This window comes from Corythoichthys intestinalis, chromosome 5 (assembly GCF_030265065.1).
Source record: "Corythoichthys intestinalis isolate RoL2023-P3 chromosome 5, ASM3026506v1, whole genome shotgun sequence".
NCBI lineage: Eukaryota > Metazoa > Chordata > Actinopteri > Syngnathiformes > Syngnathidae > Corythoichthys > Corythoichthys intestinalis.
In genome coordinates this window covers 16,242,973-16,259,285 of record NC_080399.1, presented here as the reverse complement: position 1 = coordinate 16,259,285, position 16,313 = coordinate 16,242,973, and the positions used below count along the sequence as shown (strand labels likewise).

General features: G+C 39.6%; 1 protein-coding gene across 1 annotated transcript; it reads right to left on the bottom strand.

The window, feature by feature from the left end:
- Positions 1–3,160: 3,160 nt before the first annotated feature.
- On the bottom strand, positions 3,161–14,821 carry LOC130915688 (uncharacterized). The gene is made up of 2 exons (XM_057835678.1): positions 14,774–14,821; positions 3,161–10,691 (listed from the first exon to the last, which is right to left on the bottom strand). Exon 2 carries the CDS (start codon positions 10,686–10,688, stop codon positions 9,441–9,443), a length of 1,248 nt encoding a protein of 415 aa, XP_057691661.1. The 5' UTR covers positions 10,689–10,691; positions 14,774–14,821; the 3' UTR covers positions 3,161–9,440.
- Between the last annotated feature and the right edge of the window lie 1,492 nt (positions 14,822–16,313).

Below are 16,313 nucleotides of genomic sequence, written 5' to 3'. Positions count from 1 at the left end.
TCAATTTGATACAGATTGCTCAACAAAAAGCATGAAAAGAAAAAGTATATTTTATTTAAGGCCAAAATTTAGTTTGAAAATATTAAGATTGAAATGAAAATTGTGGTCTTACCTTTATTTGTAGATGAAGTCCATGCGCCTGTCCTTCGCCACAAAAACCTCAGTTACTTTGTTGTAAAAGTCCTCCTTATTTTCCTTTAGTTTTAAAAGTCTCTCCGCCTCAATGGAGATGATCGCCAGGGAGGAAAGTCGTCCTGAATCGGTCCTATTCCGACTGTATGTTTTCAGTCTTTTCAACGTAGAGAACGACCTTTCCACAGACGCTGTTGTAGCTGGTACTGTGAGCACCAGTTGGAGTAACTTTGTCGCCTCAGGAACAGTCTGTAGCAGATCCTTCTGGACCAAAAAGGTGAGAAGCTGTCCAGGAGAATTGCATTCATTTCTCACCGTTTGTGAGCCGTACAGTCCAATGAGATCAGCCTTTAGTCTGACAAAGTCAAAAAACTTGGCATATTTTGACAGGCTCTGCAGTTTGGTGTCATCAAAATGTTGTGACATCTCATTAAATTTTGTACAGTCGACCAAACCAAGGAAAGCTAGCTCACCAAAATGATCAAACCTAGCTTTCATTTGAGCAATGATGTTGTCTATAATGTTGTAGAACATTTGTTTTCTTTCATCTCTGACTGACTGATGTCTTCCGCTGTCGTTTAGGCCAAGTGTGATGCATTTCTGCTCAAATCGCTTATACAGTGCGTTAAAGTCCTGTCTCATGCGTTCAACAACTCTGATGGTGTCGTGGATTCGCGCACAACAATATCCAATGTCCATGACTTTGTTTTGCAGCACTCTAAAAAGTGCATCAGTTTCGCTGAAAATGCCCTCGTATGCCATAATTAAAAAGCATGTCGATGCTTTTGATAGCCATCGATCAAATCCAGCGGCCATCATTTGAGTGTCATTATCCCAGCTGTCAGGATTTTCCATCATGATATGGAATACAGCACGTAGGTCAGATTGGTACATGCTTGCTGTCAGCAGCAGCCGAGAATTTGAGCTCCATCTTGTGGGCGCAGCTCTTGGTAAGCGCCGTTTCACAACATCATCCAGTAAGTGGGTGCGCTTCGTGGACTTGCTAAAAAATGACCCTAGTCCCTCAAGTGTTGTAAAAAAGGTTCTAGTCTCAGGCATACATTTGGCTGAATGCAACAGCACAAGATTCAGTTTGTGTGCATAACAGTGTGTAAACATTGCCTCGGGCACCTTTTCTTTAATTTTGGCCTGCACCCCATTAAGCTCTGATGCCATCACAGCAGCTCCATCATATGTTTGAGCTACTAATTTTTCAACACAGTTGTATTTCTCCAACACTTCCAATACATACTTAGCTACAGCAGGGGCTCGTCTATCATCACTCACGTCATCAAATCCTAAAAACGCCTCCTTCACTTCACAGTCCACTTCAGTTTTGGCTACATAGCGCAAAATAACAGAGATCTGTGCTTTGTTTGTGATATCCGTTGTCTCGTCTACCTCTACAGCAACAAATGGGGCAGCATTAATCTCCCTTTTAATATCATCTCTTAACACATCACCGATTGCTTCAATGAGATCGTTCTGTATTCTATTTGACAAGCCAGAAAACACAGTGGATGTGTCCAAATGTCTTGCTAACCTCTCATCTTTCTCAGCAAAAGCGTATAAAAGTTCGACATAATTGCCACGATTAGTAGAGTTTGCCCTCTCATTGTTACCACGAAATGCTAACTCTTGCTTAGCTAAGAAACAGGTTGCATTAATGAGGTCTTTCAAAATCTCGCGGTTCTCCTTTACTTTAGCATTGTGGATGCTAACGTTGAGCCGCCGCTGTTCGTTCAAAGCCAAATCAATCCTTGAGCTTCCAAAAGTTTTTAAAGCAATCTGGCTTTGAATGTGAGTGTACGATCTCTCATGTTTGCTGAGACTTCGTGGCAAATTTTCCATGTCACAATATCCTGTGTTACTCCAGACATTGGCACAAGTTGAGAACAAAAGACATGGGAAGCAGTAAAGGCGGTTTTTCGAAGGACAGCCACACAGCCAGTCTCTTCGGGTGTACCACTCCGTTTGAAAAGAGCGAGTTATCTTAGACTGTCCCGTAGTTTGAAGCAAACCTTTTAGCTCCGGCGTTGGTCTACCTCTGTTAATCAGGTCCACTTTTGACTGAAAGTCCAGTTTTGAGAATTTTTTAAGTTTGGATATATAATCCTCTTCCATTTTGGGAGTCCGATGTCGTAGTAAACAATACAAAACGGCTCGCCGCAGTGCACTTGACTCGCCTGGCGCCATTACCTGTTGGCTCACGTACGCCCCCCTTCGGTGCGGCAGCGTACTATCTGCCGCAACCTGTCCCTTTTCACTACGGTTTTATTTCCCATCAGCAAAACTAAATATGTCGCTAACAAACATTCAACTTTAAGGATTAAAGACATTAGCCAGACTGTGGAAAATCAGGTCAAATAAACGTATCTGGAAACATTATAATGGCGACATGCAGATGTACGGCAACCAGCATGCTCCAATTCCATGTATCAAGCCAGTTTGCTATGGATTGCGCAATCAGAGGTGAGGCTTTACTCGATGCTGCCGCACCTCTCGTTTCATTTCGTTATTTGAACAGGAAATGGGCAAATTCAGCGATTTTGACTATAAAAAATGTTTGAAATGAGTCATACATTAAGAGCAATGGACAAATATTAATATAAATTTGATGCTATAATTATTTTTTTGTCATGATGACAGGTGAGGCTCTGCCTCACCTGCCTCCCCTGACCGCACGTCACTGGTGACGTCACCATTTTGTTTCGGTAATACTTCACTCTAGTCGGCCAGATGATTTCGTCTGTGTTAAATTCTGCTTTTTTCACTCTTCATAAAGCACAGAATTTAGTTTCTTGAAGTCAACGTTTATTGCAGCTCCGCAACTCGGACCATAACAAACGTAAGCACACAGACTTCCTGTGTCCGTCAACTGTCTTGTTTTGTTGGAATGAAATCCTCCGCCCGCTGCGGCCCTATGTGGAATAGTTTGGAGACCACTGAATTATGGCATAAACAATGAAATCATTTTATAGGCACAGATATATAAAGATATATTATAATTAATTGGATACATAAAACTTGCTTTGAAAAATAAATTCTTTCATTTGTTTATTCAGGTTGATCATAGAGCTAGTACAGAAAATGAATCCAACTCCAGTTCAGCCTTGCAGTACTTTGAGCGCCCCAAGTCAGACAGTCACAGTCTAGACACATTTTCTTCATTTTCTCTCAAAGTGCACGAAATTGATGCATTTTACAATAAAATGTAAAAAAAAACAACAACAACAAAAATTCTCCCCGGGGGGGGGGGCATGCCCCCGGACCCCCCTTGGGGGTCTGTGTTTCCCTTCGTATAGCGATTCTTGTGGGCTGGGCTGAGTCAAAGTCCAGGGCTGCTTTTTATTCCCAGTCCGCCCCTGGTTGCACCACTATATTTACTGTTGAAATCAAAAGAGTTCAAAGATCAGTTTTTTTTGGCTCAAGTGCAAGTGCAAAGTGCCAGTAAAGCCCTTTTTCTGTCCTCAAAGTGTGTGGGGGTACACAAATTGAAAGAGAGCGAACATATCAGGCTGTAGTCTAAAGAGAAGTGAAATGATGGCATAAAGTTGAATTGGCTTCACTTTGGTCATCTTTCTCTTGACAAGAGCAGTGATACTTTTTGCAAAACCGAAAACAACAAAACATTGTGTCAATAGTATGAAACAAATTCACAATATAAAGCAAAGTATACACCACGTGTCAATTTGAATTGCAACTGGTAGTACAGCTCGCAAGCAATGAAATAATGTAACCATATTTTCGCACAAATGCAAACAAAACGAAATATACACTTCTCCAATATACTACGTGGTGAGATGTCAAATACTGCTATGGTACACCGGCTGCAGACGTTAGCTCATCCATTTAGCACTCTCTATTCGCAGTTAGTGTTGCCATCTCCCCAGTGACGTAAGTGGCTATTGTCTGTCTTAAAAGTTGCTAGAAGTCGCTAGATGACGTTATCACCTAAATTGTATAATTTGCCATTTTCATGTAATTGTTGGATGCTGTAGGAGAGAGGGATAACATCGTAGCAGAAGCAAAGAGCGAATAAAAAAATACCAGCAAAAACTCGCTAGATTTGTCACTAGTCGTTTTTGCCAAGAGGCTTTAGAAAGTCACCAGATTTAACGATAAACTTGTCAAGTTGGCAACACTGAGCGTCAACACATGATTACGTCAGCAGAAAGTGCTGGAACTTATCAAACCTAACTACACCTAAGCACTAGCAGGGGGCGACAGGACACCAGAAACCCAGGCAGGCAATGACAGCACTACCATGTGCATATTGGCCCAAAACCGATGTCGATATTATCCGATATCATTTTCAAACGCTTTTGACAAACAACTCTAGTTTTTGTAACTTGAAGTCAATAGGAATCTGTTCATAAATTAATTATGAAAATGCTCTAATGTTAGTAAAAGTTGAGACAATTTGCAATTATGGTAGAGATTTTAAAATGAAATATCAAGAATGTAGGTGACTTTAACAGCACTTTAGAAATGAAGGGCCTTTATCTTCATTATGAAAATATGCAGAAAGATAAATGACCCTTAAAAAAGACGAGTTGATCACCGTATAGAAGTGGTAGGTTTTATACGCCGAGTCAATTTTCAGACTTAAAAAAAATATAGACTACTGTACTACAATGTAAAATCTGATAAAATACTGTCGATATTTGTCTGTGTATTACTGTGTAAAATTTGAAATGTTATCAGTATTTGGTTCCTTCATCAACTCTCTGGCTGCCATTGACGGCGGTAGACGTCCAATCCATTTTGACTGAGAGGGCTGGCAGCGAGCGTTCGATTCCAGATAAGTACCTTTATTAACTCATTGGCTACCACTGACGGTGAGAGACATCTAACCCCTTTTGACTGGAAGGGCCACTCAACATAAGCGAATTTTAAGGGAAAAAGTGTCATTGCATGGAATTGACTTTCCTATACATATATATATATATATATAAGTTATAAAACAGCCACAAAAATAAATGAAATGAACAAAAATATATATTTTTATAATGGGTCAAAATTATTTTTCGAACAGATCATGTGACTAGCAACGTAGACGGTCATTTGCTTTGCGTATAATTTTTTTCTTTTTTTAAATTGGGGGAGGGCAATTTTATTTTTCAAATGATTTTTTTCTTTGATTGAATTTTTTTTTTTTTTTTTTTTGGATTGAACTTTTTTGGGGATTAAATGATTTAGACATAAATGTCCTACCCATAATATGGCCCAACAAAAAAAGGATTGCTTCAATCAAAGAAAACTTTTTCAATGAAAAATTAAGTGTTCAAACGCAAAAATTTCAATCTCAAATATTTTTTCGCGTTCAAAAAACTTTTCCATGATGGAAATTGTTCTTTTTTTTGATTGATTTTTCTTTTTGAATTTTTTTTAAGCAATTTTTTATTTTTTGATTGAATAATAAATACAAAATAACCAAAATGTGGCCCAAACACAAATCAACATTACTTGCATTAAAAAAAACAACTTCAATCCCCCCCACGCCCCCCAAAAATAAATCAAAGAAAAATAGCTTTCACATGCATTTTTTGAGTTATATATTTATTTTTGGATTCAAACACTTGTCTTTTTTTGGGATTGAAGCGACCTTTTTTTGGGGTTGAAACATATATTTTGATTGAAGCAACTTTTTTTTATTGAAGCAACTAGGGCTGCAGCTATCGAATATTTTAGTAATTGAGTAATCGACTGAAAATTCTATCGGTTAATTGAGTAATCGGATAAAACAAATCTATTTTTAGGTGAAGAGCAATTATAAATATATATGAGAAAACAAGACATTTCATCTAATCTTGAACCATTTTCAGTCAATCAATGTCTTTATTTTCGATGTATATTGTTGAAAACAGCCAACAACTGCATCTCAGATGTAACTAGAATTTAAAAAAAAAAGACTAATTCACTGCTTTCACTCAAAAAAACCTTTAGATCTTATTTAAAAAATATATACATACCTAAAAATGCCGTTACGCTTGATAACACACATCACTTAAAAGTTAGGATTTTTTCCCACGTGTTTCAATTGAATTTCTATTTGTGTCAAGCCATTTTTAAGTTCTAGTTAAGTTTTAAGTTAGTCTAAACTGTAAGTCCTGATAGGATTTTGAGTTTTTGCTGTGTTCAAAATAAAAATATGATACAGGCTGTATTGGAGCACATTAGGGACCAGTGCTACTTGGTGTTTTATCCAGCAATGACTACTGAGTTAAAATTGATAGTTAGCATTATTGAGTTTTTATTTTACACCCTCATCACTCCACAACGCTATGTTATGTTAAAGCCTGTATGTAAGACACATTAGCCACGCATCGAAAGTGGTCATAATTAATAGAAACCTAGCCCTCCGCAGGGCTAACGTTACGTGAGCTAGTAGCGACAGTAACGTTAATCTTATTTATTAGCGCTTAGCACTCTTTATTAGCGCTTAGCGCTCTACTGCTTTAAGATGGCGGCTGTTGACTAACGCTGCCCAGACGCGGCCGAGTCTGTCATTACACATCTAGTTCAACATACATGTGATCTCTATGGCTACGTTCATACTACAGGTCTTAATGCACGAATCCGATTTTTTGTCATATCCGTTTTTTTGGCGTGCCCGTTCAGACTGCCTTTATCCATTGAGACCGTTCAAGTATTACGCATGCACACTAATTCGCAGTCCGACACGCGCTAAGCAAGAAGACCCGCATGCGCAGAAGCATCAAAACAAATGACACACGTCATCCGTCATTCCAGGGATATCATATTTGGCTTTTCAAAAGGAGGACACAAATAACATAAATAATCCCCGTTTAGGCTTATATTCAAAGTTTATATGGATCGATAGCATGCACGCACTGTCCGTGCACGTCACACCCACATACGGGCAGTTTGTCCCGACACTCGGCCGTGGAGGCAATGTTGAAATATTGCTCACTTGGAAAAGAGAGAAAACTGAGCATTCTCAGGCTTATCCTCAACCCATTTTTATTTTTTATGACTGTTGTCAAGCTCAGCCCTTCCCCAAAAGCCGTGTTCTCTTCAAGCTAGGCGCTAATAACGCACAGGTGCATCGCTACGGTAACGACTCTCTCGCTATTTGATGACGTAATTGCTGCATTAAATCCGATTTGCGGGACTGGACAGTACAGACCGCCGCGACAGTCTGGAAAAATGTGGCCCAGATCGGATTTAGACCACATACGAAAGTGACCCAGATCGGATTTGAAATGGTCCCGTTCTATGCGACTTGTCACGTTCAGACCGTCAAGTTAATGCCTCACTCGAGTCGGAAAAACACGAAAAAATCGGATTCGTGCATTAAGATCTGTAGTATGAACGTAGCCTATAATATAATAATAAAATAATATAAATAAAATAATAATATAATAGAATAAAAATTACTCGGATCAGTTTTTAAACTCGAGTTGCTCGAGTATTCGTTTCAGCTCTAGAAGCAACTTTTTTTTTGGATTGAATAATAATGACACAAATCTACCTCCATTTGGCTCTGCCCAGGGGATACAATTTTTGACTGGGGTAACTACATTGGCACGACACCAGCGGGCGTACCATAATCAATGGATGACGATCTTGGCAAAAAGTATTGCCTAAGCAGCCTGATTTAGAGTTCCCCTCAAGAATGATGGGAAACAAAAAAAAACACTCATTGTCAACTTATTATTATAAATATTCTACAAAGTTTAATTTTATTGCTGACACTGCGTTTCAGGGTCATCAACAATTTGCGCCTCCCCTGCCCCAAAAGTCAAACTCCGCCTATGCCACTCAATGCCTACCATCCCAGTTCAAATGGGTTTGATGTAGAGATTTCCCGATCCGATCCGCCGATATGGGCAAAAAAATGTGCATCGGTATCGGCTGACACGGAAAAATTCCGATCCAGACTTCCGATCCAGTTTTTTTTTTTTGAAAGTCCGGTCCGGGTTTTCCAGCGCATCGATTTACATAATCCATTCCAGTTTTTGCTTCGGTTTCCCTAAAATCCGGTCAGGTCAACATGCCCAGCCGTCATTACATCCTTGAGCGATTCGGTCGTGGAAGATTCGAGAACCATTCACAAACATCCAAATTCCGATTATTGAAATATGTCAAGTGAAGCGGAACTAATACACAGCGCGGTCTTTGGGACGCAATGAGAAACGGACCGCATTGCGTCCCGAGAGTAAACATTATGCTTGTCATAGACCCGGGTAATGCCAATGCTCGACTCACGGCTTTAGGTCAACTCATGCCGCTGGATAAAAAACACAAGAATACCTGACTCCTGCTGACAGCCGCTACAAACTACGTCAACATCGTTTTACTGTAGATAATAGATATCATATGTATATAGAGCTAGATGCAAAATGACAGACTCGACGGCGTTAGCAACATTGAAGTATGCGTTAGTAAACAGCCGCCATCTTAAAGCAGGAGACTTCCCTAGTAGGCTGTTGTGAACCTTCCAAGTGAACCTAATTAACTTTTTATCTAAAATACTCCTAAATCGGCAAAATCTTGACTGAATCTTTACTTGAATCTATCGTCAAAACAGTTTTAAAACTTTCACATGTCGAAAGTAGACAGAAGGGAAATTATGGAATAACGGGAGCAATTTTAACAACTTTAACAGTTGATTCGCAAAATTAAATGAAATGAATGTAGTTTAAAGCTGCTGATACAGAATGGGGACTTGAGTATTTCATTTTCTGTTTTAAAATGTTACATTTACCAACTTGATACTGAAATAGTCGTTTATTTAAACCTGAGAGGCTTTTTATACAATTATTGTACTAATGCACGAAACATTAAAAGCATCTAGCTTGGGGGGTTTGTGGGATTTTCCACTGAGGTTGTTTGTGTGTTTTGCTTTTTTAAGACAGTTTACATTATTATTAGCACGTTTTACTGACTGACTATGCCATTTCTGTTTGTTATTTATAATGTTTTGTGTTTGTCACTGAATAAACAGGTCAGTTTCTTGTTACCAACCGTTTAGTGTTATTCAAACTCACCTAATTCAGCTGGCTTGTTGTTATCAAGAGTACTAAAACCCTTTTCAACATGAGTCTGACAACTAAGTAAGGAGGCTAAATAACTTTAAACTTTAATACATGCTCAGATAGGCCGGTATCGGTATCGGCCAGTATCGGTATCGGATCAGAAGTGCAAAACAATATCTGTATCGGATCGGAAGTGCAAAAACCTGGATCGGGACATCCCTAGTTTGATGTCTATTACTGTCAATGGTAGTGAATGAGTTAAGATGAAGCAATGAAAATGAAGCTTCGGGGTGTTCAGTACTCTCACTTCCATTCCCCTCGGCTCAGTTGTCGGGAGACATACTGGCAAAAACACACTCCTCCCTCCAGGTGACCTGGCGTAGGGCACGGCTGAGAAAAAGGGAAGTGCCTTTTCGCAAGGCAGCAGGCGTATTCTGACGAGAACCAGAGTAGCGCTAATTTAAAGAGCTCCTCTGTGCTGCCCAGATGCTCAAAATTTGCTGCGAACTCCCCTTTGCAACTTTCAAGAGAAACATACACCAGATACATAATGGAATTGGACCGAAAACCCATCAGAAGCTTTTCCTCAAAGAGAATTACATTTGCCTGACCTGCAGCTTTTTGCATCTCCCTGACTACATACTTATTGTCATCGTTCTTCCAAAGACAAAGTTGAATGAATAAGCCAATTGGAACGGAGAAGAAACATAGGAAACAGGTAAACCATTTACCGGAAAAGTCGTAGTTACTCAAATGACCAGCTAAAGCAAATGAGAGATAGGTGAAAGTTGCAATTAATAAGAGAAGAAATATCACACCATAAAAATATCCAAAAATCCTATCACAGAGTGACAGCGGCCACACTTGATATTGAGACACACTGTTGATGATGCCGATGGCCTCCCTGTACTTCTCATGGTCCACAATGATCAAGCGCAGTTGGTCTGGTAGGTCCATGTCACTGAATTGCCCCGCATTCCAGGAGTAAAGACTTTCCAAGTTAGCAGCAGTTAAAGGCTGCAGGGCCTTCCCATTGTAGATGGATGGAGGTTGGTAGGGAACCACCGTGGAGCCTTGGAGCTGCCGGTTAGGGGTGCAAAGCACCTTCAGCAACTTGGCCACAAACTCCGGGTCACGAGCCTCCAAGTAGGTGAGGTGGCACAGATGGAGCGGGACGCAGACCCCTGGCTCCAAAAGCACAGGGACAAGGGGCTTTCTCTCTAGGCAGTCTCTAAACAGAGACATGTTGGCCTCCAGGAGACACCAGCGGCTCCTCACAAACTCCGAGCTGAGGACCAGCAAGACTTTCTGACTCTCCTGGATGCACTCAGACATGTTCTCCAGCACTGTTCGGCCCGCCGTGAAGTCACGCTCATGGTAGCAGACGCGAAGGCCGCGGGTTTCCAGATGCTCTATGAGGGCGTGCGTCCACTGGTAGTCGGTGCTGCTGTAGCTGATGAAGACGTGGAAAGTCTCGCCTTGCCTCAAAGGCGGAGGAACGTCGGCGGAAGGGACGGCAACACTGCCCGCATCGGAGGTGATCTCATCCATTTTCTATGGCGAAATCACAGAGTGTAACGCAAAACGTAAAAAGTTCAATTTTCATCACTGCTTATAAGGTGAGGAAATAGTTGGTACAGTTGTACCTTGACATGTGCTGATTACCGGTTTCGAGGTTTACCATGGTATGAAAATATCATGGTTTCAAAAGACCAAAAATTTTCAGACATACCGTCTCTACGGTATTAGCTATTTCTTATGTCACATAAATGCAGGGAGAAATCCTACACTTGCAGCTGCAAGGCTCAACTATCCCCAACTGGTTTTTGCTCAGTTTCAGTGAGGCAGCTGTACTACACAATGGCTGGAGGAGGTGAAACCCCTGAACTTTTTTCCCCATCGAAGAAATGAAATCACTGGTATGGGAATACTTCGGCAACAGAAAAGTTACAGACAGCCACAGCTTAGAGGAGGAGGGCCAACCTTAATGTAAAACATGTTTGCGGAGGGTGGCTGCTGAGGAGGCAATACCTCCAACATGATTTCACATTTATACAAAATTAAAGGTTAGTAAACACTGTCGTGAACGTTTCCCACCAGCTACGAGAGTTAACTCCAGCGTGTTTAGTGTGGCTAACAGTGGTAAATCATGTGGTGTTTTTTCTCTCTGGCAACTGTCTATGTTTAGAAAGAGTGTGTGTATAACGTAAATATTACACGAGTCATACACATGTGCTTTTTATGGAAAATAATTCAAAATTTTCTGTTCTCATGGTAATAATGTTGACCTGTCGCTGTGGGTTTAGGCTCACCTAAAGGACTGCATTTATTTTAATTTTATTTAGAATATTTTAGTTATTATTATTATTTCATTTTAATAATATGTTTTGAAAATTAAAACCGTGTTGAATGGAAAAAAAGCTTTTTTCTTCTTTTTTTTTTAACCCACAAGTAAATGTCGGATCGCTGTTAAGCACCTGTGTAATAGAAGCCGAGTAACGCCCTCTCTCGCTTACGAGCGAAGTGAAAGTGAAACAAGAAAGAAAACAAATAGCTATGGCGAGCGGAGGAGTGGAGAGACCGAATTTTGAGGAAGCACCGGCTTTTTCCAAATCTGTGGTGTGGCAACATTTTGGTTTCCCCGTGGACTACAATGCAGAGGGAGAGAAAATATTGGGGGGAAAAAAATTGCAAGCATTGCTCAGCGCTTGTTCCCCATGCTAATGGCAACACTTTTATAACATGACTCCGGCACCTAAGCCGGTATCACCCACAGATATCACTTTCTCAGGGCAGGACAACCCCAAAGATGACACCAGTCAAAACACACAGCGGGCTTCGTTAATTTATTCTCAACGCTTGACCTGCGTTACATTGTTCCCTCGCAGACATATTTCTCAAACAATGTAATCCCCTACATTTATGAAATGGCACGCAAAGCCATCGAAGATGATTTCGCTAAAGCACATACTGTAGTTTGGCCCTGACCACTGATAGTTGGACGTCCCTTGCTACAGAGTGCTACTACCTAACTGTGACGGTCCACTATAATTCATACCTGTCAAGTTGTACGGTCTCGTCGTAATTTGTACAAGTGAGCACTGAGTTTTAAATGTGTACGCCGTACGTTACGTTCAAAATCTGCACGTTTTTCGTGCATTGCGTTTTTTTTTTTTTTTCATCCATTCGGATTTGGTCACCTTTTCCGCATCGAGACAATATTCGTTAATACGTTGGTTGAATGACGCGAGAAAAGTCAGACACGGAAAGGGAAGAGTGTTTGTTGAGACGCTGCAGCAAACGCGATGCTAGGCTAGGTGGCTCCAATATTTCCTGACTGTAGCTGACAGCATACAATCTACGCCTAGATACCTCATGCATATAGAACTACATGCGAAATGACAGACTCGATAGCGTTAGTAAACAGCCGCCATTTTAGAGCAGTAAACTTCTCAGAAAGGCTCTGTTGTAGTAAACCTTCCGAGCGAACTTTTTATCTAAAATACTCCTAAATCAGCAAAATCTTGACTTGAGTCTATCTTTAAAGGATGAAACAGTTTTAAAATTTTCACATGTCGAAAGTAGACGGAAGGGAACTAATGCAAAAACGGGAGTAATTTTATCAACTTTAACGGTTGATTCACAACATTAAATGACCTCCAAACATAGCAAAGGTTACTATGTTTTTGGGTTTGTTTGTTTTTTCTTTTTAATGAAAAAAAAAACATGAAGGGTATCACCAGTTACTTTGCCAAGTAACTTTTTTACTACTGTATGTGTATTACAGTAGTCAGTCACTACACTAGCCAAAGAGCTAAGAGGCATTTTAACAGTCGAAAATGTTTACATTTTAAGTGTTTATTTCATTTTTTGAAAAGCAAAATAAAGGCAGTTTTTTTTTGTTTTTTTTTAAAATGCAAAACACAAACTGAAACCGAACGGAAAACCGTGATCCCAAAACCGAGGTTCAAACCGAACCATGGGCTAACATAACCGATGCACCCCTAATTAAGACCTGCGGTATAAACCTAGCATATGATAGCAAATATAAACATATGTAAAATTGCCTTATTTGTGATCGTCTTGCAAAAAAATGCGTTTTAATCAATGACATTACGGTTGGTCAATGCTTTCATCTCCTCGAGGAGAGTATAAAAGAATTAAATGACTATACTTTTTGCTACTCGTGTGTTAGCATTAGGATTAGTTTATGAAGGAAACTGTATATTATGATTATGTATAATTTGAGCGCTTGAATGGATGGACGGATGATTTATTCTGAAACCATAAGCGGATTTTAAGGGGGGGCAGCCCCCCCGATGGCCGAAAAGTGCCATTGCATGAAATTGACTTTCTTATATACATAAAAGTTGTAAAGCAATAAAACTGCAACAAAAATGAATGAAATGAACAAAAAAATATATTTTTATAATGGGTCAAAATTATTTTTTGAACAGATCATGCGACTAGCACCTTAGACGGTCATTTGTTTTGAATATAATTTTCAAAAAAAAAAATAAAAAAAATAATTAGGGAAGAGATTTTATTTTTCAAATTATTTTTTTTCTTGATTGAAATTTTTTTTTTTTTTTTTTTTTTTTTTTTTTGATTGAGGAAACTTTTTTGGGGATTGAATGATTTAGACACAAATGTCCTACCCATAATATGACCCAAACACAAAAAGGATTTCTTCAATAAAAACTTTTTCAATGAAAAATTAAGTGTTCAACTGCTAATTTTTCAATCTCAAGTGTTTTTTCGCATTCAAAAACGTTTTCTTTAATTGAAAATTTTCTTTTTTTTTGATTGAAGTGATTTTTCCTTTTAAAAATAGAATTTTTTTAAAGCAACTTATTTTTTGATTGAATGATAAAAATGTCCTAGCCAAAATGTGGCCCGACACAAATCAATCAAAAAAAAAAAAAAAAAAAAAAAAAATCAATCAAAGAAAAATAGCTTTGACATGCATTTTTTTGAGTTTCAAATTTATTTTTGCATTCAAACACATTTTTTTTTTTTATTATTATAGCGACTTTTCTTTTAATTGAAATTATATATTCTGATTGAAGCAACTTTTTTTTATTGAAGCAACTTTTTATCTGATTGAATAATAAAGACACAAATCTACCTCCATATGGCTCCGCCCAAGGTATACAATTTTTGACTGGGGTAACCACATTGGCACGACACCGGCGGGCGTACCATATTCAATGGTTGACGATCTTGGAGAAAAGTATTACCTAAGCAGCCTGATTTAGAATTCCCCTCAAGAATGATGGGAAACAAAAGCGCTCATTGTCAACTTATTATTATAAATATTCTCGTAAGTTAATTTTATTGCTGACACTGTGTTTTTATGCTGACACTGCGTTTCGTGGTCATCAACATGTTGTGCCCCCCCCCGCCCCAAAAGTCAAACCCTAAGTATGTCTGAAACTACAAATATTAAGGGAACTCTCAAGTAATACTTGTAGGTACTTGTCCTCACGCACCCTGTTTCAAATCAGGGATTGTCAATTCACATACGTATGCCAGTGCTGCTTTTTAGAGTTGCTTTTTTTTTTTTTCACTCCTCCTCAGAATGAAAAGAAGCACTAAAATAAATCCAACCATCGCATAACAGTGTACATTCCTACCTGCTCGTGAGCGATAGAGCCACACACAGTAACCACACTGTGTGGAGGGGAAAGAAGTGAAAGTAAACAGTCACAGGAAGCGGAAAACATGTGCACTTCTCTTCTTTTTTTTTCTTTAAACTTTTTTTTTATTGAGAGTATTAAAGAAACAGTGCACACTTCTGCTTTTTAAGACGTTGCCCTGAAACCTTCGTTTAGAGATTATTTTTAGATAAAAGCAGATATGAAGTAGATGGAACGTTTTCTGACACACAGTCAGGGGGCAGCTACCCATTCTTGTGAGGGTCCGCGAAAGTTAAAATGGCACCCCCGCCCCTCCTCCCAGGGCCGTTCCTGATACCCAAGGCAACATATTTGCTGTTGCTCCCCACCCCCCCTAGCCGCAACAATAGCTATTTCCACCACAAATATTTAAACACTCACACTGTAGGCCTACTTGTTTTTCCACTAGCAGTTTTTGTGTGGGAGAAGTAGGAGAACTTGCACAATTGGTGGTTGACTAAATACTTATTTGCCCCACTGTAAAACAATCCAACTCGTGACACTTCTTACCATTATTGAATCAGCAACCAAACCTGAGTGGAGCAGTGAACTCCCTCTCTCTTGCTCTAATCACTGGCGCGCACACAGCCTCACATTACACACAAACCCCACGGCCCATTAGGGACTGCTCATTCCTGCTGGCAATAATCGATAATCAAATTCAATGGCAACAATCTATCTACCTAATTAACAAGGTGTAAGTAAAAAAAAAAAAAAAAAAAAAAAAAAACATGAGTCGGAGTTATTTTGCCTGGGACCAGGAGTGATCAGAGGTGGGATGATGTTTCAACGTGACGGCGCCCCCTGTCAGCTCGTGCCCATATGTGGCGCATTCGCTGCTCAAAGTGTATTTGCACCACTGCACACTTTTAAAACTAAAGGATAACATAGTGGACCTCGTCAAAAAACAGGCAATTTTGTCCAGAGGTAGTCACGACGGACCACACATTGGCAATTTCGACTTTACAACGCCTGTGTCTCGTCATTATTTATTTATTTTTAAATGTTGACTTTTGTTTTGTGATGCATGGTTTTATTTTGGCGCAGGAAGCGTAGAGCAAGTTGACATTCGGCACGCGAGCATTTACACACCCACTCACCCCACACATGGCAGTGTTGGCACACGCACACTTGAGGAAGCAGCCGAGTGAAGAGGTGACAGATTTCTACATGGTGTGTGGTGGGGCTATATATTATATATATGTTTTACTGAGCTACTGCTTCCATCTGAAACAGCAAGGTTGTAATAATAATCACTATAATAATACAGCATTGGACTTTCGAGAGCTTTTCATAGTATGCGTGCTCAGGCTTTGCAAGCGTCTCATTTGGAGTAAATAAAGTGACAGTACTACATTTTTTTCTTGATTGAAAGTTCTACTGTGGGTCATCAAAGATGAACCATGCGGCGTGCACAGTGCCTCATCTCCCTGCTGCACATGCAATCACTTTTCATTAGGCTTCAAATACTTGAGCTTTAGAGGATTGCATACTTCTT